The sequence below is a fragment of the Lepidochelys olivacea genome (genome assembly GCF_965140295.1).
Source record: "Lepidochelys olivacea isolate rLepOli2 genome assembly, chromosome: 13".
Classification (NCBI taxonomy): Eukaryota; Metazoa; Chordata; order Testudines; family Cheloniidae; genus Lepidochelys; species Lepidochelys olivacea.
This window is the reverse complement of record NC_140423.1, coordinates 3,767,892-3,793,805: the sequence shown is the minus strand read 5'-3', so window position 1 is coordinate 3,793,805 and position 25,914 is coordinate 3,767,892. Positions and strand designations below refer to the sequence as shown.

The 25,914-nt window shown below is 52.4% G+C and overlaps 1 protein-coding gene across 1 annotated transcript in view; it reads right to left on the bottom strand.

Moving 5' to 3' along the window:
• The window catches only part of STK35 (serine/threonine kinase 35), a 35,975-nt gene extending 25,970 nt beyond the window's left edge, over positions 1-10,005 (bottom strand). Inside the window, exon 1 of the mRNA XM_084646368.1 lies at positions 9,280-10,005. Coding sequence (XP_084502494.1) covers positions 9,280-9,712 — 433 coding nt within the window. The 5' untranslated portion in view covers positions 9,713-10,005. The remainder of the gene's footprint in view (positions 1-9,279) is intronic.
• Positions 10,006-25,914: the final 15,909 nt, after the last annotated feature.

The window sequence follows — 25,914 nt, the reverse complement described above, 5'->3', positions numbered from 1 at the left end:
CATGGGGGTGGCGTGGGTGGGGAGGCTTAGAAAGAGAAAGGTTGAGAACCCCTGCTTTAAACAAGCCATCAGGAGGTGGTGTGCTGGTGGCATTTGCTGGGCAGGCCAAACCAAGGCTCCCGAATAAGAGTACTGTAAAGAGGGAATCCCTCCAAGTTAGAGTCTCGGTGACAAACAGTCTATTTGGGGAAGGAAGGGTTATTTGTTTCTGGAGATGAAAACTCAGAACAGGAAAACAGCAGCCACTGTCTGAGCCGCCCTTGGTGGGAGAGTGGGAAAAGGACATGACAGAATGGAAAACCAAAGACAGAGCTACTGGTCTTGGGAACAAAAATGTTTGCAGTCAGTCAAAACAGTTACGAGTACTTATAATTTATAACTTTAACTCAACTTAATTAAAAAAAACACACAACACCTCATTAAGACACAAGAGTTTGTGTATACCCTTCAGTCAGTGCTGCTCCAGCCCCCTGCAGGAAGATTTTGGGTTGGATGGCTATTCCTGGCAAGGAATTACTCTATTTTGGTAGGTTTCAGAGTAGCAGCCGTGTTAGTCTGTATTTGCAAAAAAAAAAAAAAAAAAAAAAAAAAAAAAAAAAGGACGACTTGTGGCACCTTAGAGACTAACCAATTTATTTGAGCATAATTTTCTTTTTACTGTTTGGGTAATAACTCTGAACAGCTGTTCTTTGTGTTGTGTATTCTATGCCTGAGGATGTATGGACTCTGCTTATAACAGTAATGGCACACCCCTCGTGTGCATATCATACAAAAGTAGGAGTGCAGCCAGTACCAAGGTATAGGGCACATGTGGGAATGCAAAAGCATTCAGATTCTAGTGGTGTTGATGGGCACCTTTCTACAAGTGTGACCTGTGTAGTGGCGGCCAAGCTCAGTAACAGAGCCAGTCAGTTTCCAACAAGCTGAAATATTGGCTTAGCAATGAAGAAAAAGCCTTCAGTTTTTAAGAGCAAAGAGAGGATTGTTGAGTTTTGAAGCACATCCTCGGCCACTGGACTTCCACAAGCCAAGCCCTCTCGTGTCCAGATAGCTGCATCCACAGTAGTAGGCCAAGTACAGTGCTAGTAACTGGGAGTGGGACACTGACCTACCAGGTCTATGCCAGGAGCAATATTTATTCACTTTTTCTATAACCCAGAAAATTATTTTAAATTTGTTAAATCACCTTTCTGTCGTCGAAATAAAGAGCCTCCAGTTAAAGATCTGACAAAGTAGTAGCTAAAATGGAATTTCCGAAAGTGAAATTAAGTGACCAAGAACAATGAAAAGTTTAGACAATAGGCATGATGAGAGCTGGGAAAAGGCTGCTCCAAGCCACCTTTCTGCTCCCCTGATCCTGGGCCAGATGGGGACCAAAATGGCCTTCAGCGTAATTTAGGAGAGTCCTTAGGATGCTTTGGATTATGCTGGTTGCAGTGATCCCATAGGCTCTCCTCAGCCCTCCCCTCTGGCATGTCCCCTTACCCACACACCAGGGAGTGAGTGGCATAGAACTGGCAATGGGAACTACCTCTCCTACATCAGGGCCAATCCTCTACTGATCCTTCAGGGCTGCTTTCAAGCAGTTTTGTGCTATTGAGTCAGTGCAAGTCAGCTGGAACCAAAACAGAGAATCTGGCCCCATAGACACAAAGGTACAACTAATGTTACACTCAGGTTGCACGTGCACATTCACACCACTGTGACAGTGAGTCTGAAGACTGCACGTAGCTGAGTTTTGAAGAGGGTGCTGATTGTTACATGGGGGGTGGGGTGGGGTATTAGCCCTCATGTGGTGAGGACCAGGTTAGGGTTTGTGTGGCAGAGCTACACAATTGGGACCATAAACTACACCGAGACTATTAATAGGAATCCTATACACACAGGATAGAACATGGCTTTTGGGTAGGAATTTGGCATTTTAAATTCTGCTAATGATCTAGCCTCCTACTCTGACTTATGCGGGAATGCTACACACAAACAGCAGAAAGAGCAGGCACCTTGCAGTAGGTGTAGTGGGAAAAGCAACATGGGACACTAGTCTCCCTTCTATTCCTGCATTTGCCTTCTTCCTCCTCTAGCCTTGATCCTCCCCTTTATTTGCACTCTATGGCTTTTTTTGGGTGATTTGTTGGCCACTCCCCTCTCCCCCCCTCAATTGTTGGGGTCCTTCCCTGATTTTTGTCTCTGAAGGGTGCATGGAAGGACTGAGTTCTAGTTAGTTTTCCTCAGCAGGTTTTGAACTTTGCATAGAGAAAATTACTGGGAACAGTCTTCTTCTGTCTCTAGGTTTTTACACACAGAGCAGGCAGCAGAGGGAGACTAAGAGAAAAGACAATTGATAGACAAGTTCTGATGTAAGAGTGTTGACAAAGTCCCACTGAATTCAGTGACATTGCACTCCATTCTAGGTGGTGTAGGATGGATAAGGTACACTAACCCCTCCATTACCGCAGTGACATTTCCCTGAAACACCTTTTGGAACCTCAACATTTCAAAGTGACTTCATTCAGTCAAATCACTGAGCAAATTTAACAGCTAATGTGTCCCTTTCTCCATTGTTGCAATTAGATGTAATCTTAAAAGACACTCATTAGCTCACGATACCAGCTGTTAAGAGTCACATGGCAAACAGAAGATATGGCCAGCACACTGCACTGAAGAGAGATGGCCACAGACACTGTGTGAGCTGGTGGTATTTGCACTGCTGTGTTGTAACTAGGGTGCAGGCTGTATATCATGGACACCGTAGAAGTGTCTAGAGAACTACAGCACGGAGGCCAGGCAGCTGCGCAGCCAGTTTGTAGCATCTTAGCCGACATGCTAGCGAGCACTGCCCTATCTAGGTTCAGTCACTCTCTAATAAGAGAGTTATGTACATTGACACCATTGGCTAGAACAGCCGACAGGGCACGTGGTCAAACATGAGCCCTGAACATGTGTATGTATGAAGGCTGTGGCTTTGCACATTGCCGACATGCGTACTTCCCTCTCAATGGTCCTTCAATTGAGACTAATGGAACTCCAAGCCCGGTGCTCAGCTTCAGCTGTATTTTGCTTTAACCGGAGATGCCGAATAATGAATTTCAGATCATAAATGACATTCACTCTGCTAAAGAATTTGAACCCTACAGTCTAGTGGTCTGTTACTTGAGACTCATCCAAAATGAGACGCACGAGTTAATCCCCACATCCTGAACCTCCGCACGTTGGCACAACATCTGTGCATGCCTGTAAATAGCCCAGCTGAGGTCATGCAGAATGGCACAGCAGGGATTCTAAGTGCTGGGCTCAGAGGCCAGAACACTGTTGGTGGCGGGGAACAAGAGGGGCACAATCAAGCTTGGGTGACTGGGGAAGGGGAAACTGAGATACAGTAGCTTTTGGTGAGGTCTCCCCCCACCTGTTTACCTACTTCAAAGCACCTGTCAGTACAATATCATTGTAGAAGTTACAATAGCTTTGGAGGTAACTGAGCTGCAAGCTATTGAAGTTTTTTGGGGGTGAACCAATGCGTTTTGGAGCCTACAGGGGTCTTCACCTAGCAAATAGCAGAACTCACAGGTCTGTGATGACAGGATAGGTATGAGGACGATGAGGGGGTGCAGTAGCTTTGAGGGAGAAATTCACCAAATGCAGGTTCATGCTGGCTTTGATTGTTGCAATGCAGTGCACGTCTCCCCCTCAGGGTAGGAAGGGGATGGGGGTCCCAGGGTGGTCTCCCCAATTTACAGCTTCCTTCAGCAGAATCTTTTACTTTCATATACAATTGGCTCCACTTGTTGCCATGAGGGAAGGTCTGAGGGAGAGGGGATGGCTTCTGCCTGAGGCAGTTTCTAGGGTAGAGGAGAACATACAGGAATCTTTCAGGGGAGAATATTGCCCAGGGGAACCTCTTTCCTCAGTTTCCAGGGAAGGACTCCACTACAGGGACTGTACAACGAGGGGCCCGAGGGGCGCCCCCACTACCTTTCTGCCAGGTCTCCAGACTCAGATAAGGTTGGCCCTGCTTATTATAAATGAGGTGGGTCTCACTGGAGGAGGAGCAGGGCCCTCAAGGGTGGTACCCATGCCTAGGGTTCTAATTATCTTTCAGAAAGTTCTTCCTGAGGAACATGCATAGTTGACTCTGCCTGTTGCTGGGTTTATGAGGAGGAATCCCTGAGAGAGCTATGGGAGCCTCCCTCCTTCCTTGGGGGTGGGGGTATATAGTGCCACACCTCTGGGTCCCACAAGTAGAACAGGTCTTCCTTACAGTTGAGTGGAAATACAGGGGTTATGGAAGGCCCCTGGTTGAAGTTGTATGGGGAAAGGGGCTGGGGGAGGAGTTGTGTGGCAGGGGTAGGGGGATCTTATACCAGATACAGGTAAAGTGGTCTCTGCTTTCTGCTGTGTGAGGGGTTTATGGAGGATCCCCCTGAGGATATATTCAAGGTAGCAGGCCGGGGGTGGGGGGCTGGGGAGATAGCTTGATGCTGTATGGGTGGTATTATGAAGGGTTCGGGGGGGGGAGGGGAAGGGGTGTACAAGGGTTCCAGGATTGTGTACAGGTCCTGTGGGTGGGTCCCAGTAACTTTCAGGGAGGTCTCCACCAGGCTCAAGTAGAGCTAGCTCTGCTTGTTGCAAAGGGGGTGATTCGGGGTCACTGTGTGGGGTGTATATGAGCTCCCAGGGCTTTAGGAGATGCAGATGTTGCTGTGGGGGTGTATGGAGATCTGATAGGGCTGTGGGGGCATACAAAGTTTCAGGACTATAAGGTCACCGTGTGGGGTTGGTGTGGGGGCCCTGGTATCTTTTAGGGAGATCTCCACCAGGCATAGGTACAGCAGGCAGTGGCTGTTGCTGAGAGGGATACTGTACAGAGGGGTCGCAGTCCCAGGGCTGAGGGGTCTCTGGGGAGCCAGGTATCTTTCGGGGAGGTCTCCCCCAGGCGTAGGCAGAGTTGGTTGTGGCGATCGCTGAGCAGGTGTTGCACAGGGTGTGTGTGTCGCTGAAGGGGGTTTGGGAGTCCCAGGGCTGGGGGGGGGTGGGGGCTGGTACCTTTCAGGGAGGTCTCTGCCAGGCACAGGTAGAGCAGGCTGTGGCTATAGGAGGGGGTTACAGTGGGGTCGTTGAGGGGAGGTCCCGGTACCTTTCAGGGAGGTCTCCACCAGGCACAGGTACAGCGGGCTGTGGCTATGGGGGGGGGGGGGGGGAGTTTACAGGGGGGTCGCTGAGGAGGAGTGTGTACGGGGGGGGTCCCGGTACCTTTCAGGGAGGTCTCCCCCAGGTGCAGGTACAGCGGGCTGTGGTTATGGGGGGGGGGATTTACAGGGGGGTGTCGCTGAGCGGGGGTGTTTACGGGGGGGGGGTCCCGGTACCTTTCAGGGAGGTCTCCCCCAGGCGCAGGTACAGCGGGCTGTGGCTATGGGGGGGGGTTTACAGGGGGGTCGCTGAGGGGGGGTCCCAGGGCGGGGGGGGGTCCCGGTACCTTTCAGGGAGGTCTCCCCCAGGCGCAGGTACAGTGGGCTGTGGCTATGGGAGGGGGTTACAGGGGGGTCGTTGAGGGGGGGGTCCCGGTACCTTTCAGGGAGGTCTCCCCCAGACGCAGGTACAGCGGGCTGTGGCTATGGGGGGGGTTTACAGGGGGGTCGCTGAGCGGGGGTGTTTACGGGGGGGGGTCCCGGTACCTTTCAGGGAGGTCTCCCCCAGGCGCAGGTACAGCGGGCTGTGGCTATGGGAGGGGGTTACAGGGGGTCGCTGAGGAGGAGTGTGTACGGGGGGGGGGTCCCGGTACCTTTCAGGGAGGTCTCCACCAGGCGCAGGTACAGCGGGCTGTGGCTATGGGGGGGGGGTGGGGTTTACAGGGGGGTCGCTGAGCGGGGGTGTTTACAGGGGGGGGGGGTCCCGGTACCTTTCAGGGAGGTCTCCCCCAGGCGCAGGTACAGCGGGCTGTAGCTATGGGGGGGGTGTTTACAGGGGGGTCGCTAAGGGGGGGGTCCCGGTACCTTTCAGGGAGGTCTCCACCAGGCGCAGGTACAGCGGGCTGTGGCTATGGGGGGGGTTTACAGGGGGGTCGCTGAGCGGGGGTCCCGGTACCTTTCAGGGAGGTCTCCCCCAGGCGCAGGTACAGCGGGCTGTGGTTATGGGGGGGGTTACAGGGGGGTCGTTGAGGGGGGGTCCCAGGGCGGGGGGGGGGTCCCGGTACCTTTCAGGGAGGTCTCCACCAGGCGCAGGTACAGCGGGCTGTGGCTATGGGGGTTGTTTACAGGGGGGTCGCTGAGGGGGGGGTCCCGGTACCTTTCAGGGAGGTCTCCACCAGGCGCAGGTACAGCGGGCTGTGGCTATCGGAGGGGGTGTTTACAGGGGGGTCGCTAAGGGGGGGGTCCCGGTACCTTTCAGGGAGGTCTCCCCCAGGCGCAGGTACAGCGGGCTGTGGTTATGGGGGGGGGTTACAGGGGGGGTCGCTGAGGGGGGGTGTTTACGGGGGGGGTCCCGGTACCTTTCAGGGAGGTCTCCACCAGGCGCAGGTACAGCGGGCTGTGGCTATGGGGGGGGGGTTTACAGGGGGGGGTCGCTGAGGGGGGTGTTTACGGGGGGGGTCCCGGTACCTTTCAGGGAGGTCTCCCCCAGGCGCAGGTACAGCGGGCTGTGGCTATGGGGGGGGGGTTACAGGGGGGGTCGCTGAGGGGGTGTGTGTACGGTGGGGGGGTCCCGGTACCTTTCAGGGAGGTCTCCACCAGGCGCAGGTACAGCGGGCTGTGGCTATGGGGGGGGTTACAGGGGGGTCGCTGAGGGGGGGTCCCAGGGCGGGGGGGGGTCCCGGTACCTTTCAGGGAGGTCTCCCCCAGCCGCAGGTACAGCTGGCTGTGGCTATGGGGGGGGGTTTACAGGGGGGGTCGCTGAGGGGGGTGTTTACAGGGGGGTCCCCGGTACCTTTCAGGGAGGTCTCCCCCAGCCGCAGGTACAGCGGGCTGTGGCTATGGGGGGGGGTTTACAGGGGGGGGTCGCTGAGGGGGGGTGTTTACGGGGGGGGGTCCCGGTACCTTTCAGGGAGGTCTCCCCCAGCCGCAGGTACAGCGGGCTGTGGCTATGGGGGGAGGTTACAGGGGGGTCGTTGAGGGGGGGTCCCAGGGCGGGGGGGGGTCCCGGTACCTGTCAGGGAGGTCTCCACCAGGCGCAGGTACAGCGGGCTGTGGCTATGGGGGGGGGGTTTACAGGGGGGGGTCGCTGAGGGGGGGTCCCAGGGCGGGGGGGTCCCCGGTACCTTTCAGGGAGGTCTCCCCCAGGTGCAGGTACAGCGGGCTGTGGCTATGGGGGGAGGTTACAGGGGGGTCGTTGAGGGGGGTCCCAGGGCGGGGGGGGGGTCCCGGTACCTTTCAGGGAGGTCTCCCCCAGGCGCAGGTACAGCGGGCTGTGGCTATGGGGGGGGGTTTACAGGGGGGGTCGCTGAGGGGGGGTGTTTACGGGGGGGGGTCCCGGTACCTTTCAGGGAGGTCTCCCCCAGCCGCAGGTACAGCGGGCTGTGGCTATGGGGGGAGGTTACAGGGGGGTCGTTGAGGGGGGGTCCCAGGGCGGGGGGGGGTCCCGGTACCTTTCAGGGAGGTCTCCACCAGGCGCAGGTACAGCGGGCTGTGGCTATGGGGGGGGGGGTTTACAGGGGGGGGGTCGCTGAGGGGGGGTCCCAGGGCGGGGGGGTCCCCGGTACCTTTCAGGGAGGTCTCCCCCAGGCGCAGGTACAGCGGGCTGTGGCTATGGGGGGAGGTTACAGGGGGGTCGTTGAGGGGGGGTCCCAGGGCGGGGGGGGGTCCCGGTACCTTTCAGGGAGGTCTCCCCCAGGCGCAGGTACAGCGGGCTGTGGCTATGGGGGGAGGTTACAGGGGGGGGTCGCTGAGGGGGGGTCCCGGTACCTTTCAGGGAGGTCTCCACCAGGCGCAGGTACAGCGGGCTGTGGCTATGGGGGGAGGTTACAGGGGGGTCGTTGAGGGGGGGTCCCAGGGCGGGGGGGGGTCCCGGTACCTTTCAGGGAGGTCTCCCCCAGGCGCAGGTACAGCGGGCTGTGGCTATGGGGGGAGGTTACAGGGGGGGGTCGCTGAGGGGGGGTCCCGGTACCTTTCAGGGAGGTCTCCACCAGGCGCAGGTACAGCGGGCTGTGGCTATGGGGGGAGGTTACAGGGGGGTCGTTGAGGGGGGGTCCCAGGGCGGGGGGGGGTCCCGGTACCTTTCAGGGAGGTCTCCCCCAGGCGCAGGTACAGCGGGCTGTGGCTATGGGGGGGGGGTTACAGGGGGGGTCGCTGAGGGGGTGTGTGTACGGTGGGGGGGTCCCGGTACCTTTCAGGGAGGTCTCCACCAGGCGCAGGTACAGCGGGCTGTGGCTATGGGGGGGGTTACAGGGGGGTCGCTGAGGGGGGGTCCCAGGGCGGGGGGGGGTCCCGGTACCTTTCAGGGAGGTCTCCCCCAGCCGCAGGTACAGCTGGCTGTGGCTATGGGGGGGGGTTTACAGGGGGGGTCGCTGAGGGGGGTGTTTACAGGGGGGTCCCCGGTACCTTTCAGGGAGGTCTCCCCCAGCCGCAGGTACAGCGGGCTGTGGCTATGGGGGGGGGTTTACAGGGGGGGGTCGCTGAGGGGGGGTGTTTACGGGGGGGGGTCCCGGTACCTTTCAGGGAGGTCTCCCCCAGCCGCAGGTACAGCGGGCTGTGGCTATGGGGGGAGGTTACAGGGGGGTCGTTGAGGGGGGGTCCCAGGGCGGGGGGGGGTCCCGGTACCTTTCAGGGAGGTCTCCCCCAGGCGCAGGTACAGCGGGCTGTGGCTATGGGGGGGGGTTTACAGGGGGGGGTCGCTGAGGGGGGGTGTTTACGGGGGGGGGTCCCGGTACCTTTCAGGGAGGTCTCCCCCAGCCGCAGGTACAGCGGGCTGTGGCTATGGGGGGAGGTTACAGGGGGGTCGTTGAGGGGGGGTCCCAGGGCGGGGGGGGGTCCCGGTACCTTTCAGGGAGGTCTCCACCAGGCGCAGGTACAGCGGGCTGTGGCTATGGGGGGGGGGGTTTACAGGGGGGGGGTCGCTGAGGGGGGGTCCCAGGGCGGGGGGGTCCCCGGTACCTTTCAGGGAGGTCTCCCCCAGGCGCAGGTACAGCGGGCTGTGGCTATGGGGGGAGGTTACAGGGGGGTCGTTGAGGGGGGGTCCCAGGGCGGGGGGGGGTCCCGGTACCTTTCAGGGAGGTCTCCCCCAGGCGCAGGTACAGCGGGCTGTGGCTATGGGGGGAGGTTACAGGGGGGGGTCGCTGAGGGGGGGTCCCGGTACCTTTCAGGGAGGTCTCCACCAGGCGCAGGTACAGCTGGCTCTGCTTGTTGCCGTGGCTCATGCGCTGGCCCAGCCCGTCGCGCTGCAGCACGCACTCCTCGAAGCGCACCACGTTGGGGTGGCGGCGCCGCAGACTGGTCAGGGCCCAGAACTCGGCCAGCGCCAGCTCCACGTTCTCGGGCGCGTCGCAGCGGATCCGCTTGACGGCCAGGCGGGCGCCGCTGCGGCCCGACACGGCCTCGTACACCACCCCGTAGGAGCCGCGCCCGATCTCCGCCACCAGGCTGTAGCGCGGCGCCCCGGCCCCGCCGCCCGCCGCCGGCTCCATGGGGCCCCTCAGCGCCGGGCCCCGCTCCCGCTCCGGCCGCCGCCTCCGCTCGGCCGCGGGCCTTTGTGTCCCTCTGCGGCCGCCGTCCGCCGCGGCCGTTTCCATGGCTGCTCCGCCGCGTGGGGCCCTGGCTGCTGCCGCCCGGGGCCCCCACTCCTCATCCCTGCGCCCGGGGCGCGGGGAGCATAGGCCGCCTCCGGGAACCGGAGCCTGCGAACGACACAAGCCCGACAGGCAGGGATTGAGACGGCGGGGGGCGTGGGACTGAGTCGGAGGACAGAAAAGCGCGCCCTGCCTGCCCCTTTAAGGGTTGAGCCAATAGCGGCTGCCGAGGAGGGTGAGGCCGAACCATTCTGGGGGGAGAGGGAGGAAAGCAAGGGGTCGCCCACCCCAAACGCCTCCAGGAAAAACAGGAGCTGCTGGTTCCACGGGCAGCTCGACAAACGCCGATTAAAAATCTTACTGGGGCATTACGATCCTTGCCAAGCGTTACCATTGGCTCAGTTCCCAAGCCATTGTCTGGGTTCCCCCCCCGTTTAGATTGGTTTGTCCCCCGGAGTGTAAACACTCCATAGCTGGCTGCCGGGAGTTGGGAGAGTCCATTATGCACCAAGGGGGAGGGGGGGAAAGGAATCACTCATTTACCTGTCTCTCTCCCTGCCCGTGCAAAGCCCGCGCGGCTGGGTCCGGGGCCGCTGCGGGGCACGGGGCGGAGCTGCTGCTGCGGCGGGGCTGACACCGGGCGGCGCAGGGGCGCTGAGAGGCTACTGATGCTGCCGCGCCTCCCCCCCGCCGGCCGCCGTGCTGGGGTCTGGGCGCTGCGCGCGGACAATGCGGCTGAGCGGTGGCGGCGGCGGCTGCTGGGCTAAGAGCTGGGCCGCAGTAGCCGCTTACGTAACGCTTATGTAACCGCGGCCGGCTCCGGGCTGGGGGAGGGGAGCCCTTCGTCCTCCCTCCCTCCCTCCAGCGCGCGGGGGCGCGGCTGGCAGGGGCTGCAGTGGCGGCACGGGGCTGTGAAGGGGGGCAGTGGTAGGATGGGGGGGGTGGACGGGGGGTGCAGTGGGGTGAATGGGGAGGGCTAGGGGGGTGCAGTGTCGGGATGGGGGGTGAATGGGGGAGGGGTGGGCAGTGGTAGGATGGGGGGGGTGAACGGGGGGTGCAGTGGGGTGAATGGGGAGGGCTGGGAGAGTGCAGTGTCGGGATGGGGGGTGAATGGGGGAGGGGTGGGCAGTGGTAGGATGGGGGGGTGGACGGGGGGTGCAGTGGGGTGAATGGGGAGGGCTGGGAGAGTGCAGTGTCGGGATGGGGGGTGAATGGGGGAGGGGTGGGCAGTGGTAGGATGGGGGGGTAAAGGGGAGGGCTGGGTAGTGGGGGAGGGGTAGGCAGTGGTGGGATGGGGGGAATGGGGAGGGCTGGGTAGTGGGGGCTATAAATGGGGGAGGGGTGGGCAGTGGTGGGATGGGGGGTAAAGGGGAGAGCTGGGTAGTGGGGGAGGGGTAGGCAGTGGTGGGATGGGGGAGGGGTGGACAGTGTCGGGATGGGGGTGAAGGGGAGGGGTGTTAAAGGGAGGGCTGGGTAGTGGGGGCTGTAAATGATGGAGGGGTGGGCAGTGGTGGGATGGGGGTGAAGGGGAGGGGTGTTAAAGGGAGGGCTGGGTAGTGGGGGCTGTAAATGAGGGAGGGGTGGGCAGCGGAGGGATGGGGGAATGGGGAGGGCTGGGTAGTGGGGGGTGCAGCGTCGGGATGGGGGGTGATTGGGGGAGGGGTGGGCAGCAGCGGGATGGGGATGTGAAGGGGGAATTTGAGGCTGGGCAGTGACTGGGGCCCGACTGTGCAGTCGCAGCAGGGGAAGCAGGGAGCTGTGCAGCTGCAGCAGGAAGGGGTGTTTTGTCTTGCGGGTGGCTATGCTGCAGCTGCACGGTGGGGGTAATAAACCGAAAGGTGGGGGCTATGCATCAGTCTGCAGGGTGTGAATTAGGCAGGTGCTGGGATGAAGCAGCATGGGGGTAGGATCTTGGGGGCTTTGCGCGGTAGCATTGGGGAAGGGTTAGTTGGGACAGGGCTGTATGCCCAGCCGTTAGCTCTGTATTGTTAGGTGAAGTGTACCAAAGAGAGAGTTTCTCTGCCCTGAATAGCTCAATGTTGAAGAGCTCCATGTGTCCGGTACAGAATGGTACAGGAAGAAACACACACACACACAGTGCCACGCTCTTTGAGAGAGGAGAGGAAAGGAAAGAGCTTGATTTATATGAATTGGGAGGCTGTATCCATATTTCCATATACCATAGGGAGTTTTCTGTGGCTTTTAATCTCTGCTGGGCCTTTTTAGGGTGAAATGACAAAAACCAAACCATACTGAAAGGGAGGGAGTCCCATCGTCATTATGTATAGTATAAAATACCCAATATTTGAATTTGTTTAGCTGCACCGTCTCAAAATCTTCCTTAGTGTGCACGAGTCTAAATAGCTTTGTCTCATCAACAGCTTGCTAGTTACTGCTTTCTCGCAGCCATTAATAAATAGTTCTGGACACAACACCACTTCCAGGGATATCCCACTGAGAGCGTCTCAGTCTACGCTGGAGGGAAGCTGTTGGTTAAATGATGAACTGTGGAGGTCATATTTTGGTTTTGATTTTGTAATCCCCAAAGCCAGAGGTGATTCAGATCAGGTCCAATTTTATCTAAATCACCACAGTTCTTTGAAGAGGATGGTTAACTGGTTAAAAGATAGGAAACAAAGGATAGGAATAAATGGTCAGTTTTTAGAATGGAGAGCGGTAAATAGTGGTGTCCCCCAGGGCAGCCGCGTAGCCAGGTGGAGGGAACAGGGGGAGCGATCCAGAAAATGGCGCCACCCGCTGTGACGCTTTTACTCACCCGGCAGCGCTCTGGCGGTGGGCCCTCGCTCGCTCCGGGTGTCTTCGGCGACACTGAAGGTCCCGCCGCCAAGGTGCTGCCGAAGACCCGGAGCGAGTGAAGGTTCCACCGCCGAGGTGCCGCCGAAGACCCGGAGCGAGTGAAGGTCCCGCCGCCGAGGTGCCGCCAAAGACCCGGAGCGCCGCCGGGGGAGTAAAAGCGCCGCAGTGGGTGGGCGCCGTTTTTTTTTATCTCTCCCCCTGTTCCCTCAAGGGGAAAATTTAAAAGGCGCCAAGACATTGACAAGGCGCCACTTATGCTCAGCGCGGGAGCGGCTGCTGCCCGGCTCCCCCCTAGCTACGCCACTGCCCCAGGGGTCTGTACTGGGCCCAGTCCTATTTAACATATTCATAAATGATCTGGAAAAGGGTGAACAGTGAGGTGGCAAAATTTGCAGATGATACAAAACTACTCAAGATAGTTAAGTCCCAGGCAGACTGTGAAGAGCTACAAAGGATCCCTCAAAACTGGGTGACCGGGCAACAAAATGGCAGATTAAATTCAATGTTGATAAATGCAATGTAATGCACATTGGAAAACATAAACTCAACTATACATATAAAATGATGGGGTCTAAATTAGCTGTTATCCCTCAAGAAAGAGATCTTGGAGTCATTGTGGATAGTTCTCTGAAAACATCCACTCAGTGTGCAGTGGCAGTCAAAAAAGCAGACAGAATGTTGGGATCATCAAGAAAGGGATAGATAATAAGACAGAAAATATCATATTGCCTCTCTATAAATCCATGGTACGCCCACATCTTGAATATTCCGTGCAGATGTGGTCGCCCCATCTCAAAAAAGATAAATTGGAATTGGAAAAGTTTCAGAAAGGGGCAATAAAAATTATTTGAAGTATAGAACAGCTTCCGTATGAGGAGAAATTAATAAGGCTGGGACTTTTCAGCTTGGAAAAGAGGCGACTAAGGGGGTTATGACAGAGGTCCATAAAATCATGAATAGTATAGAGAAAGTAAATAAGGAAGTGTTACTTACTCCTTCTCATAATACAAGAACAAGGGGCCACCAAATGAAATTAATAGGTAGCAGGTTTAAAACAAACACAAGAAAGTATTTTTTCACGCAGTGCATTGTCAACCTCTGGAACGCCTTGACAGAGGCTGTCATGAAGGCCAATCCTATAACGGGGTTCAAAAGGGAGCTAGACAGATTCATGGAGAATAGGTCCATCAATGGCTATTAGCCAGGATGGGCAGGAATGGTATCCCTAGCCTCTGTTTGCCAGAAGCTGGGATTGGGTGACAGGGCATGGATCACTGGATGATAACCTGTCCATTCCCTTTGGGGCACCCGCCATTGGCCACTGTCAGAAGACAGGATACTAGGCTTGGTAGACCTTTGGTCTGACTCAGTATGGCCGCTCTTATGGTGGTAGAGTTTGACTGAAAAAAATCAGTTTTGGTCCATCTCTATTATTTGTATTTATGCAATGTCGTAAATGCACGTGGTGCTTTATCAAACAGTGAAAGACTGAGGCTGCACTCTGTTAGGACACACAGGATTTGGAGGCATAACTCACACTCATTCCAATGGGAACTGTGTCTAAACTCCTAGGTGGCTTTGAAAATCTCACCTTGGGTCCATGACTTGAAATGCTTGTGGTTTAAAGGTAAGAACAGGAGGAGAGGAGAGACCCAGACGCTTAAGAAGTTAAGGATGATAGCAGTGCAGATGAGTGATGTACGGATTTTAAGGTTTACATAGTCGTTCATTCCTTGACAAGTGTTTTTCACCCACACCAGGAATTAGCCTCTGAGACTGGTATCATCAAACATTTCCTAAAGCCTACAGACATTGGGCCAAATCCTGCTGTAGCTCCACTGAAGTATATGGGGGACTTTAAAGTCTGCAGCAGTTTTTGGCTGTTAGATGTATTCTGGAGCATAGATATTGTAGCACTGGACTGACTTTTTGGACCCGCTAATTTTTACTACTATATAGTCTGTTTCTAGAGGCTGAGAGAAAAAATGTCCTGGCCATCAGATAAACTTCTGAATATGTTTGCTACGCAATACATTGCTGCAGCAGTTCCCAGCACCCAACAAATGCAGTTTGCAAAGGCCTGCATTGTCCCAGTGAATCCTGATTGTAGTTTAGTGACACTTGATCAGCCATTTGAATGTGTGTTGCTGCGAAGTCTGTCCCATAACTAACTTCATCCAATCACTTACTAGTTTCAAATGCCATAGTTTCATCTGACAAAGTTAAACAAATCCCTGTTCCCCATGCCCAGCTTGTCTGGGATTTAATAACCGTGTTTTCAAACAGAAAATTCCTTGCGAATGTCACTGGTCATGAACGTGAAGCTGTAATTCTGTCCAGTGTTATTTTGCTCAGCTTTGCGACAGCTCATTCTGGTGCTTTGGGTTTCCAGGCTTGCGATAAAGAGAGATTTGTAGCTGGAGCTTCTTAAAGCAAAATAAACGTTTTGAGATGGCTGCTCCTTGCCAGCAATACAGGATTTAAAGCAGCACCCATCCCTATTACACCTCGCATCACAGGGCATGGCCTGGGGTCAGTGATCTGCCTGAATCAGTCGAGTTCATGATATTAAGCAGTGAAACCCAAGAGTTAATTGGTTTGGCACCTCTGTTGAGCGATAGCTCGGCAGTAAATAAATCCAGTACTTAATACACTTGGAGGTACTGCAGAGGCTCAAGAGCTCTGATAGCTATTTGGGTTATATTAAAAAAACAAACCCAAAGACAATTACTAAAGACTCCAAGAAACAGCTGTGAGTCTCCATCTGTAATTACTTCCAAGTCTGTATTCTGCCTTGTAAAGCTCTCCTTGATACAAAGAAAATTGACAGGTTTCAGAGTAGCAGCCGTGTTAGTCTGTATTTGCAAAAAGCAAAGGAGTACTTGTGGCACCTTAGAGACTAACAAATTTATTTGAGCATAAGCTTTCGTGAGTTACAGCTCACTTCATCGGATGCATTCTCCACTGAATGCATCCGATGAAGTGAGCTGTAGCTCACGAAAGCTTATGCTCAAATAAATTTGTTAGTCTCTAAGGTGCCACAAGTACTCCTTTTCTTTTTTTAAAGAAAATTGAGACTCTCCCAGTGACTCATCAGTGCATGAGGGTTTGGGTATGCTGTACTCGTTAACCCTCCACTCCCAGTTACTGGCCATGAGATTATGGCCAATTTCCCTAATTTCAGTCCCTCTAAATCACTTTTTTTTTTAAAGAAAATTGAGTCTCTCCCAGTGACTCATCAGTGCATGAGGGTTTGGGTATGCTGTACTCGTTAACCCTCCACTCCCAGTTACTGGCTATGAGATTATGGCCAATTTCCCTAATTTCAGTCCCTCTAAATCACTTTTAGCCTGGGGCGATAGTGACAAAGCTGGAATCTGTCCTGGCACCATTGTTACTAGTGGGTGGGACTGAATTTGACTGGGACTGAAGTAGTCATTAAACTGCACTTCCTTAATGCCTGTCTTGTGCGGGTCTCAGAGTGCTTGACAAGTATTCATGCAACTTGTCTACACCACAGGGGTGCAGGTAAGTATTAAGGGCCCAGTCCTGTAACCACTGCACTTCGCATAGTGCTTCCTACTGTGAATAATCTCATTGAAGTCAGTACAGCTGCTCACGTGACTAAGGGCTTCAGGATCTGCGTAACCAGAAAAACAAAGGGCAAGACTTTAAAAAATGTAGGTGTGCAGAACGCACCCTTCAAGGCCCATTTGAGGTCCCTCTATTTCCATTGTGGGAGGTGAAAGGCAACAGGATCAGGCTCTAACTTGGCGTCTTTGCAATGCAGTGTTGCTTCCCCACTCCCGACCAACCTAAGTATAATGAGGTCGTTGGGGGGAAATCAAACAATTATTTTTTCATAAAGTGTTGCAAGCAGATATTTTCAGTTTATTTTTGGACCATTACGTAACCGCAACTATAACCCTTTCCAGGATTTTTTGTATGTGTAAGATTGGCGGTTTTGGTACCAAAACATACAGCTTGGCATAACGTTTGATATGATTCTTTGGGACTGAAATTTATGAATTAAATAAACTGTGGGGTTTGCCCCCAAATTCACAGCATCTAAAGTGACCACTAGGCTGATGTTTAGCTCCCAAGTGATCACAGTTGAGTGGGAAACCTGGAGTTCCATAGGTGGCTTTTGCAGAACTGGGTTGACATTGTGAGGCTGGAAAAAATGTGAAATATATTGGGGCTGATCCAAAGCTCATCAGTCAAATTCTCTGGGTGTCTTTCCATTGACTTCAATGGGCTTCAGTGGGTCAAGCGCATTTCTGAGAGTCCAGATTCCATTGTGAGTATCCCAGCACCCACAGTAGCTATCTCTGTGAAGTGTATCTCTAGCCACCTGCTGTGCAACCTCCCCCTGGGAGATTCAGGCCATGTCTTCCAGAAAAGCTTGTGCCAATTACCCTCTGGGGAAGGTGGGAGATCTGCAGATCATGGCACACACTCCCTCTCTAAGGCAAAGCACTTACTGTCAAAATTCAGTGCAAGATCCACTCCACCCATTCACTTCCTGGGATACTGGCGGCCCTGCCAAACCCAGAGCACATCACTTAGAGCAGCCAGCATGCCAACCAGCTGTTGGGAAACGGTGGTTTTGTGTTCAGATGGGCAAATAAAATTAACCCTTGGTTCATTCCCAAGCTGGTCTGTGGGCCATAGGTGGTTGATGGAGGCATGGGAGGGCTTACAGGGTCCCCTGGTGCTGCCTACCCTAGTTTCCAGCTGCTTTTATAGATGTCCATTTCTTGGTGTAAAGATGGCTAAAAATGTACAAGTGCTCTGAAAGGGAGGGAGAGGCTGAAAGAGGACAGTGTAGATGGGTGCTGGGGCAGGGGCCATTCCAAGTGGAGCATTCCTGCCAGAGGGTGTCAGTTGAGCCTTTAAAGAAGGGCAGAGATGGCAGCACATTTCAAGAGAGAGTCAAAAGCGGAGCAGACCCTGAGGGTTCCAGTCACGGGGGTCGAGGAGAAGTAGTGATGTTTGGCAAGGGGAAAGGCAGAAGTGAGGGACAGCAGAACAAACTCCTTGTGAAGGAAGTCTCCTAAGAGTGGGATTTCCTTTTGCGCTTCCACAGAGTGTCCAAGGTGACCTAGAGGGGTTTATACCCATGCTCCGTACGCAGCTGATGCAAGCAGCATGGAACACAATCCTCCTCCTTCCAGGTACACATGTGGACCACAGAAACATACATTTACCAGCTCAGCAGATTGCCAAAGAGGGAGGTGTGTCCTGTGCTCCTTTTGTCAGAGCTCCCCTTCTGTTTTTACGCAAAGCCCGCCCACAGGCAGCCACTTAACCTAGGATGCTTTAATAATAAGTACTTATAATTATTGCTGGTATGTTGTCCTTCTCTCTTATTTTCTGTCCCTGCGTTGCTTTCCATGAAGCCTGCTAGCACGTTGTCCCTTAGATTCCTTCCTGCAAGTTTACAAATCCTACCACAAAAAAAGCTTCTTATTAAATAAGAAAAGAGAAACGCTTCTTTCTCTGCTTTTTTCATTCCTCTTTCTTTTTTCTCCCCTGATGACACTGAAAATGGGCACATAAAGCTGGAGATGATGACCTTAAAAGTGAGTTTTAGCATTATTATTTTGTTGGCACGCCTCTTTTTTTAGTTGTTGAAATGATCCCCTCCTGAATAGGATCTGGGGCAAGGATGCTCTGTCTGCAGCAGCATTAGAGAGCTCCCCTACAAATGGTGTGAGGCCCTCGCTGTGTGGTGCAAAACAATACTGGTGATCAGTACATTGGGAAAACCAGGTGCCCTTGGAAGATGGTACCTTTGTGAGTGTTGTGTTGTCTGATGGATTTCCGTTTGTGCAAGGCGAAGTACAGAATGGCCAGAGATGGTGGGGACTGGGATGGGGGATTTGTTTCTTAGCCTTTCTGATGGGAACTTGAGAAGATGTGGGAAGATGCATTTGATCTTCACATGCTGCTCAAGGTTGAAAAGTCACTGCCTTAGACTCTTCAGTCCTCCTCTTGCTGCTGGACTGAGTTTAATTTGCCTGCACAATTCATCCAAATGCATCTAATTACCGACTTGCATGCACAGTTACCTGATTTGTATGCACAATCATAGTAATTGTGTGTTTAGATTAAGCATACAATTCCATGTATATTTTGCATGCCCAGCTTTTTTTTTTCTTTATAAGATCTAGCCAGTAATGTCCATATAGAGCAGGTAGGACCTCTGTTTTTACATTGTCATCCAAAAGACACTTACACTGTAAACTGCATCATTCTCAGTTTATCTACTACACCTTGGAAGGACAAAGGTTTGTGTAGATCCAGCCAAGATTTGAATCTGTGGTTTCAGGGAATCTGGTACCTAACTCACTAAGAAATCCCACCGCTAAGTAGTGAAGCCTTAAAAGCAAAAATTATTCTATTATCATATTATGGGCCTAATCCTGCCTCATGGTGAATCCTTGTGTCAGCAAAACTCCCGCTGGCTTCAGTGACACCTTGTCTATGTTAGAGAAGTTTACTATGCTAAGAGATTCGCTTTTACAATGCCCACCTGCTGAAGTGAAGAAACAGATTGACAGAGCCAGAAGAATACCCAGAAGTTACCTACTCCAGGACAGGCCCAACAAAGAAAGTAACAGAACGCCACTAGCCGTCACCTTCAGCCCCCAACTAAAACCTCTCCAACGCATCATCAAGGATCTACAACCTATCCTGAAGGACAATCCCCCACTCTCACAGGTCTTGGGAGACAGGCCAGTCCTTGCTTACAGACAGACCCCCAACCTGAAGCAAATACTCACCAGCAACCACACAACAAAGACTAACCCAGGAACCTATCCTTGCAACAAAATCCGTTGCCAACTCTGTCCACATATCTAATCAAGGAACACCATCATAGGACCTAATCATATCAGCCATACCATAAGAGGCTCATTCACCTGCACATCTACCAATGTGATACGTGCCATCATGTGCCAACAATGCCCCTCTGCCATGTACATTGGACAATCTCTACACAAAAGAATAAATGGACACAAATCAGACATCAAGAATTATAACATTCAAAAACCAGTCGGAGAACACTTCAACCTCCCTGGTCATTCAATTTCAGACCTAAAAGTTGCAATTCTCCAATAAAAAAACTTCAAAAACAGACTCCAACGAGAAACTGCAGAATTGGAATTAATTTGCAAACTGGACACCATTAAATTAGGCTTGAATAAAGACTGGGAGTAGATGGGTCATTACACAAAGTAAAAACTATTTCCCCGTGCTAATTTTTCCCCCTACTGTTACTCACACCTTCTTGTCAACTGTTTGAAATGGGCCATCCTAATTATCACTACAAAAGTTTTTTTTCTCCTGCTGATAACAGCCCACCTTAATTAGTAGGTCTCATTACACTTGGTAAGGCAACACCCATTTTTCATGTTCTCTGTGTACATATATCTTCCCGCTGTATTTTCCACTGCATGCATCTGATGAAGTGGGTTTTAGCCACGAAAGCTTGTGCCCAAATACATTTGTAAGTCTCTAAGGTGCCACAAGTACTCCTTGGTTTTTTTTGCTGATACAGACTAACACGGCTACCACTCTGAAAACTGTCACCTTGCCTTTCTTCGAACAGCCAGCTTCCCAAGGAATTGCCCTCTCTCTCACATGGCTGTGATGCTGGGGATTGAATTCTGCACTGTCAAACATTTTGCTTCTCACTCAATGTGGCTGAGCAGAAATGATGTTATGTTTTGAAGGCCCGCATGATCGTTACCCAACTCCCCCTTCAAAAAATACCAGGACAGGCTCCAGATGCTGCTGTGACACAAGAGCAGGGTTCAGTGGCTGTGACCATTACGGCAGACTATGATAGCTTTTTTAGAAGGGGCTTGGGAAGGAATAGCAAAGGGGAGCTGACGGGCCGGCAGAGAACCTGTGGACCACACTTAAAGTTTTTTTGTGTTTCATTATAACCCACTTCTTCACTCAAGTCTCCACATATGGGAAGGTGGAGGTTAAACAAAGAGACCTTTAATTCCTCTTTAAGTGGAGGTGTTAATAGGGGAAACATGCTACCTTAGATCTCTTGATACGTGCCTGCAGGCTCAGTTTGCCTTGGCTGTTGCTGAGGAGGGGGCTTTGCAGAGCTAGTCGTGTGTCTTTGCACCAGTGCAGCCTTGTAACAGATGATGGATGCCTGCCCCTCCTGCCAACAGGAGGGCAGTTTATCAGGGCCAGGGATGCTAATTACAAGGTTGGAAGGGCTTGGTGGTGCAGTGGGCAGCTTCTTCACTAGTTAATATTGTATGAAGGAGTGGGCTGATGGATGGAGATTGCAGTTTGGTGTCAGATCACTTGGCACATGCTGTGATGGAAGATCTGATTAAGCGCAGACTCAGCTGAAGTTACAAAGTGAGAGTAGGTGGCTGCCGAGATCATCTTTTTTAAACTCAATTCACTTCTAAATAGAGTCACTTTGTCTCCTCCTTCTGAATGATAGGGGCCATTAACATAACTAACAGCCCAGCCCTTGTGGAGTAGAGTTCTGCGTTCAGGGCAGCAGAGGCCAGCATGTTGGTTTGAAGAGGCTCACAATATTCTCAGTGACATGTCAGGCATAATGGAAGTTGTGTGATTCCTTTGTTTATTCGGGCTCATCGTTTCATAATGGCATCACGTAGCTGCTAGTGTTTGATTGCACAGGCAAATTACATACTTTTGAGTGCAGAAGAACTATGTATGCAAATGGCTAATTAGTACAAGTAGACACGCTCGTTGTCTTTGAACATTTATGGTGGGTTTTCTGAAGAATTGGGTCGTGGGTTTTTTTTTTAACCTAGACACAGGAACCAGTTGAGGATGCACTTTGAATTTACAGCTGACTGGGCTGTTTTCATGTGATGTTCACAGTGTCACTACTAGGGTGACCAGACAGCAAGTGTGAAAAATCAGGACAGGGGTGCGGGGTAATAGGTGCCTATATAAGAAAAAGCCCCCAAAATCGGGATTGTCCCAATAAAATCGGGACATCCGGTCACCCTTGTCACCACCCTGCACCATCCCCTCGTCCCTCTCCTTAAGGAACGCTGCCATTTCCCTACCTAGGTGAGGCTCTGTGGATAGCCTATGGGACTACAAAGCAGGGAATTGCTTCTACTACTGCTGAGATGCTGAAGACCCTCAGGTCTTATTGCCTATGCCGTGTGGAGGGCATTTGATATATTGTAAGATTAGGCCCTTATTCAGTATCCCCAGCAGTAAAAGGAGATGATACTCTTACCTCACAGTGTTGCACCTACATACGCAATGATGAGCTGGTAGTCTTGAAGATACACACTTCACATCTCCCCGTGGCCCTTGAAACATAAAGGGTGTTCCTCTTGGGGAAGTACCGTACCCATTAAGAAGAGGTAAGGATCAGGTGCCTGTGACAAGGAGAAATTTAGGAGAAATCTAACACATTTCCGCCAGCCTTTCATGGCTCTTCCAGCATTTGCTTTGGTTTTCCAATAAGATTATTCAAGACCTTTTGAGCAAACACTTGTCAAGGCTGGTCTAGGTTTACCTGGTCCCGTCTCCGTGCAGGGGGCTGGCCTAGATGACCTCTTGAGGTCCCTTCCAGCCCTACAGTTCTACGATTCTATGGCTAGAGTTGCCACTGGCAGAAAGGGGTGATGTTGCTGGCAGTGCCTGGGCAGGGGCTGGAAGTGGTTTGGCCTGGAGGATGAGCTAGCCCAGTGGTCTCTGCGAAGCAGGGTAAAGGCATGCAGATGTAGTGGTGTGGGGAAGCTTATGTTTCCACTACAGCTGCTCTGTGGATAAGCAGTGGGCTTTGTGCCAAATTCATCCTGTTCCACTGAAGACAGTGGACTTGCACCAGGGTTTAATTTGGCCCTTCTCTAGGGCCATCAGTCTGGCACCTTTCCCAGCACCAACTTCAAGTGGAAAGGAGACCCAGGCTGCTATTCTCCCCAAGAACATTAAAAGCACAGTGGCTTGTTTTAGTGGGGTGCATCCTTGCAGAGTTGTGTGCAGTTGTGATAACTAAGGAACTGGTCACTTTTGAGCCTCTTGTGAGGCATTCACTTCCTTTATTAGCGAAAGCCGCTCATTCGCTCCCACATCACTTCATCTCAGGCAGCAGCATCTGAGTTCCGCTGAATGGCGTTCTTAATGACGGCACCAAGCAAGGTGTCACGAAGAGCCTCAATTCCCAAGGCTGAAATGAATCAGAATATATTCACAGTTAGATGCAGATACAGCAGCGTGTATAAGAGCTTCATGGTGTCGTCAGGGCAGGAGGCTGACAGCTTGACTCATCCCAGGGGTCTAACCCCTTTGTTTGTGCCATTGTTTCTTTAGGAATCCTACATCTTGCGCACGTAGAGGAATAACCCATGTGATCGGAGACAGGCTATTTTAGCAGTTGCTTCTAAATCTTTCAGCTCCACCTACGAAAGCTGCCCAGTTTTCTGGCTGGATTCCTCACTGTGGTCTGAACCAACTCCCATCAAAGTAAACGGGAGTCTTTCTACTGACTTCAGTGGGCTCTGGATTAGGTTCTTGGGTGGCAAGAGAGATGCAGCGCATTCCTTCAGTTGGTTAGCTACCAAAAGAAGAGATGGCTGTATATGTCAGAAAGAACTTGGGCCCAGATCCTCAAACATATTTAGGTGCCTAGCTCCCATTGATTTCAATGAAAAATATGTACCTAAATACCTTTGAGGATCTGGGCCTGGGAGCTGGATTGATGTGGCTACAGGACAATTACCCCATGGGCAGCAAGAAGGCAAGTGGATACGAACCAGTAATCATACGTTAGCCATGACCTGGAGAGGAGAGATGCTAGTTGTCTCCATTGGTTTATTCAGTCTCTGGCTTCTCTGCAGGACAGGGTGATGCTGGTGCTGGTTTTTAGCTGTCTTTGTGATGCAGGTGTCTGTCCATCAGCACTGGATTGAGACTCCCAATCTCACTGCATGTGGGCCACCAAACAGCTGTCAAATGATGACAAATTCCAGTCACTGCCAATGACCTAGAAAGGCTCCATGTCCCTCTATCATCCCCTGAGCTACCTGTTCTCCCAGGAACTAAACATGTATGTTGTGCTGATGCTTAGCTCAATACTCGCCAGGTGGGAGTTATGTATCTTGTCACGGGATGAGCCCCATCCAGTGATGAGCAATGGCCATGGGCAGTATGTTGAGAAGGGACCCTGACACATGGTCATTGCAGCCCTCTAACAATCTCCTCACCCCCTTGGGACAATAATACACTGTGTGCATAGCCTTACGTCACACCTGTGCTGCAATGCTCACAAATGCCAGTGGGTAGGCAGTCGGTGTTGGGTAGTACCAAATGCATTAATTGCCCTTCATTCCCTTTCTTGGGTTTTCTCCACCTGTTGCCTCTCATCGTGTGCTGATATTGCAAGCTCTCTGGGGGCGGGGACTGTCTTTATTCTGCCAGGTACAATGAGTGCTGAACCCTGGTTGTGGCCATTAAATATTACCACAATAAAAACAGATGGGACAGTAATTCATCTGAAGATCTCAAAGCACATTGCAACTGTCAGTGCAGCTGACACCAGGCCTGTGAGGTAGTAGTCTGGCCCTTTCCCAACCCACTGCCCCAATTTGGTGGTCGTGAGGGTAAGATTTGTGCACCCCGTGACTCACTGCCATCGCGGATGTGGTGAATTAAGAGGTGCCTACCCGTAGAGCATTGGGAATCACTGGCATCTGAATCCAAGGGAGTAAGGTTCTCTTTGAAGTGAGTTGGCCTCACACCCAGATGTTTCACGCCATTGGATTTTATTCTGGTTTGTAAACAACAAACAATCATTTCCAAATGGCCAATGCAGTGAGGCTTCCGGGCTGGGTGGAATCCTGCAACCTTCCGTTCATAACAACAAGGGATGCTGCTGCAAATGGATATTTGGTCCAGGTCCCTGTACTAAGAAGACTGCCAAGGACTTCCCTTTGTACCCTATCCATTACCTCTGTCCCCCTCTTCCTCCACTTGCTGACTAAATCCTGCTTCACACCTAGCGTAGCCCTAATAGGGCAGCAGGTTGCATCTGCTCAGGGAGAATGAGGGGTGTACAAGCTACTTAGCACAGGCCCTTTTCTGGGAAAATTGTAGACTGTAATAGGGTTGAAACCAACAGAGTTCTTTAGAAATTGCTTTTAAAACCAGAGTGCTCTCTCATTCTTGCTCACCAATGCAACAGAATTTCACTGCAGCCACGTAGCGATTAATAGAGAATTTATATCGAATGCCCTCAAACCTCAGTAGGAAAGTTCTCCTTTTCTATTCAATCCCATAAGCCCAGGCCAGTGGGACTTCTGAAGAGTTGTGGTTGCCTGCTGGTAACTTGTAGCTCCTACAATGATCAGATAAGCAGACTTTAATTAACAGTTGTAGCAGTAGTGATTAACCAGGGATTTCTTTGTCTATAAAGCTTCTATTCAGATTGTGTAACTTTGTGGCTTTGGGAACATTATGGCTGGGAGGCTCACAGTCCAAGCTCAGCATGACCCAAGGGATGCTGATGGTCCCTGCAGTGGGGAAGGTGGAGGTACCACTGAAGATGCTTGATGTCTCCATTCTCCCAGGGCCATTAGAAAAACCTCAGCATGCAGCTCCCCCTGCTGGCTCAATCCCCATTCTACAATGCAATGATTTTCTTCTCTAACCCTAACACCCCGGGTTGGCCGAGGGGTTCACAGAATACTAAGAACTGCCCTGACCCTGTAGTCACTGTACGTTTATAGGCCTGGAATGTTCTGAACCAGCAGAGTCCAAAAAGCTAGAATTAGTGTTGGGGTGGAGGCTTCGTGGCGGCTTATAAAGTAAGAGCCTTTCACTGTGCTAGCTTGTTTCATTTTTCTTGCTATTGTTCTGGCCCAGTTAGTCACCGTATATAATTGTAAAAAGGCAGCTTTGGCTGCTGGGATCTCGGGTGACAAAACGGCCCAATATCTCCAGACCCTCACTGCTCCCCCTCACCCACCGCCTTCCTGCCAGATGGAGAAGTTTCATTCTTCCAATAGAAGAGTGTTGCCTGCTTTCTCCTGAAAGGAGCCTCAAGAAGCAGGGCAGCTGGCCTGCTGAGAAACGAGCTAGTTGGACAGTAGCTGCTGGAATCTGGGACTGGCTGGTGGGAGGTGAACAGTGGGAATGATGGACACCAAACTCTGGCAAATGTTTTGTTCTGACTAGCCAGAGTAGCTTTGCTTAAAAAAGAAATCCCAGCTGCCGTCCCTCCCCAAGCAGACCTTGTTGTTAGAGTGAAAGTTACTGGGGAAAACAACCGCACTGAAGATGGAATTAAATTGTGTTTAACTGACGCTGCAGGAGCAGCGGGGAGCTAATCCCAGCTCTGCCGGGTTCCACCAAAACTC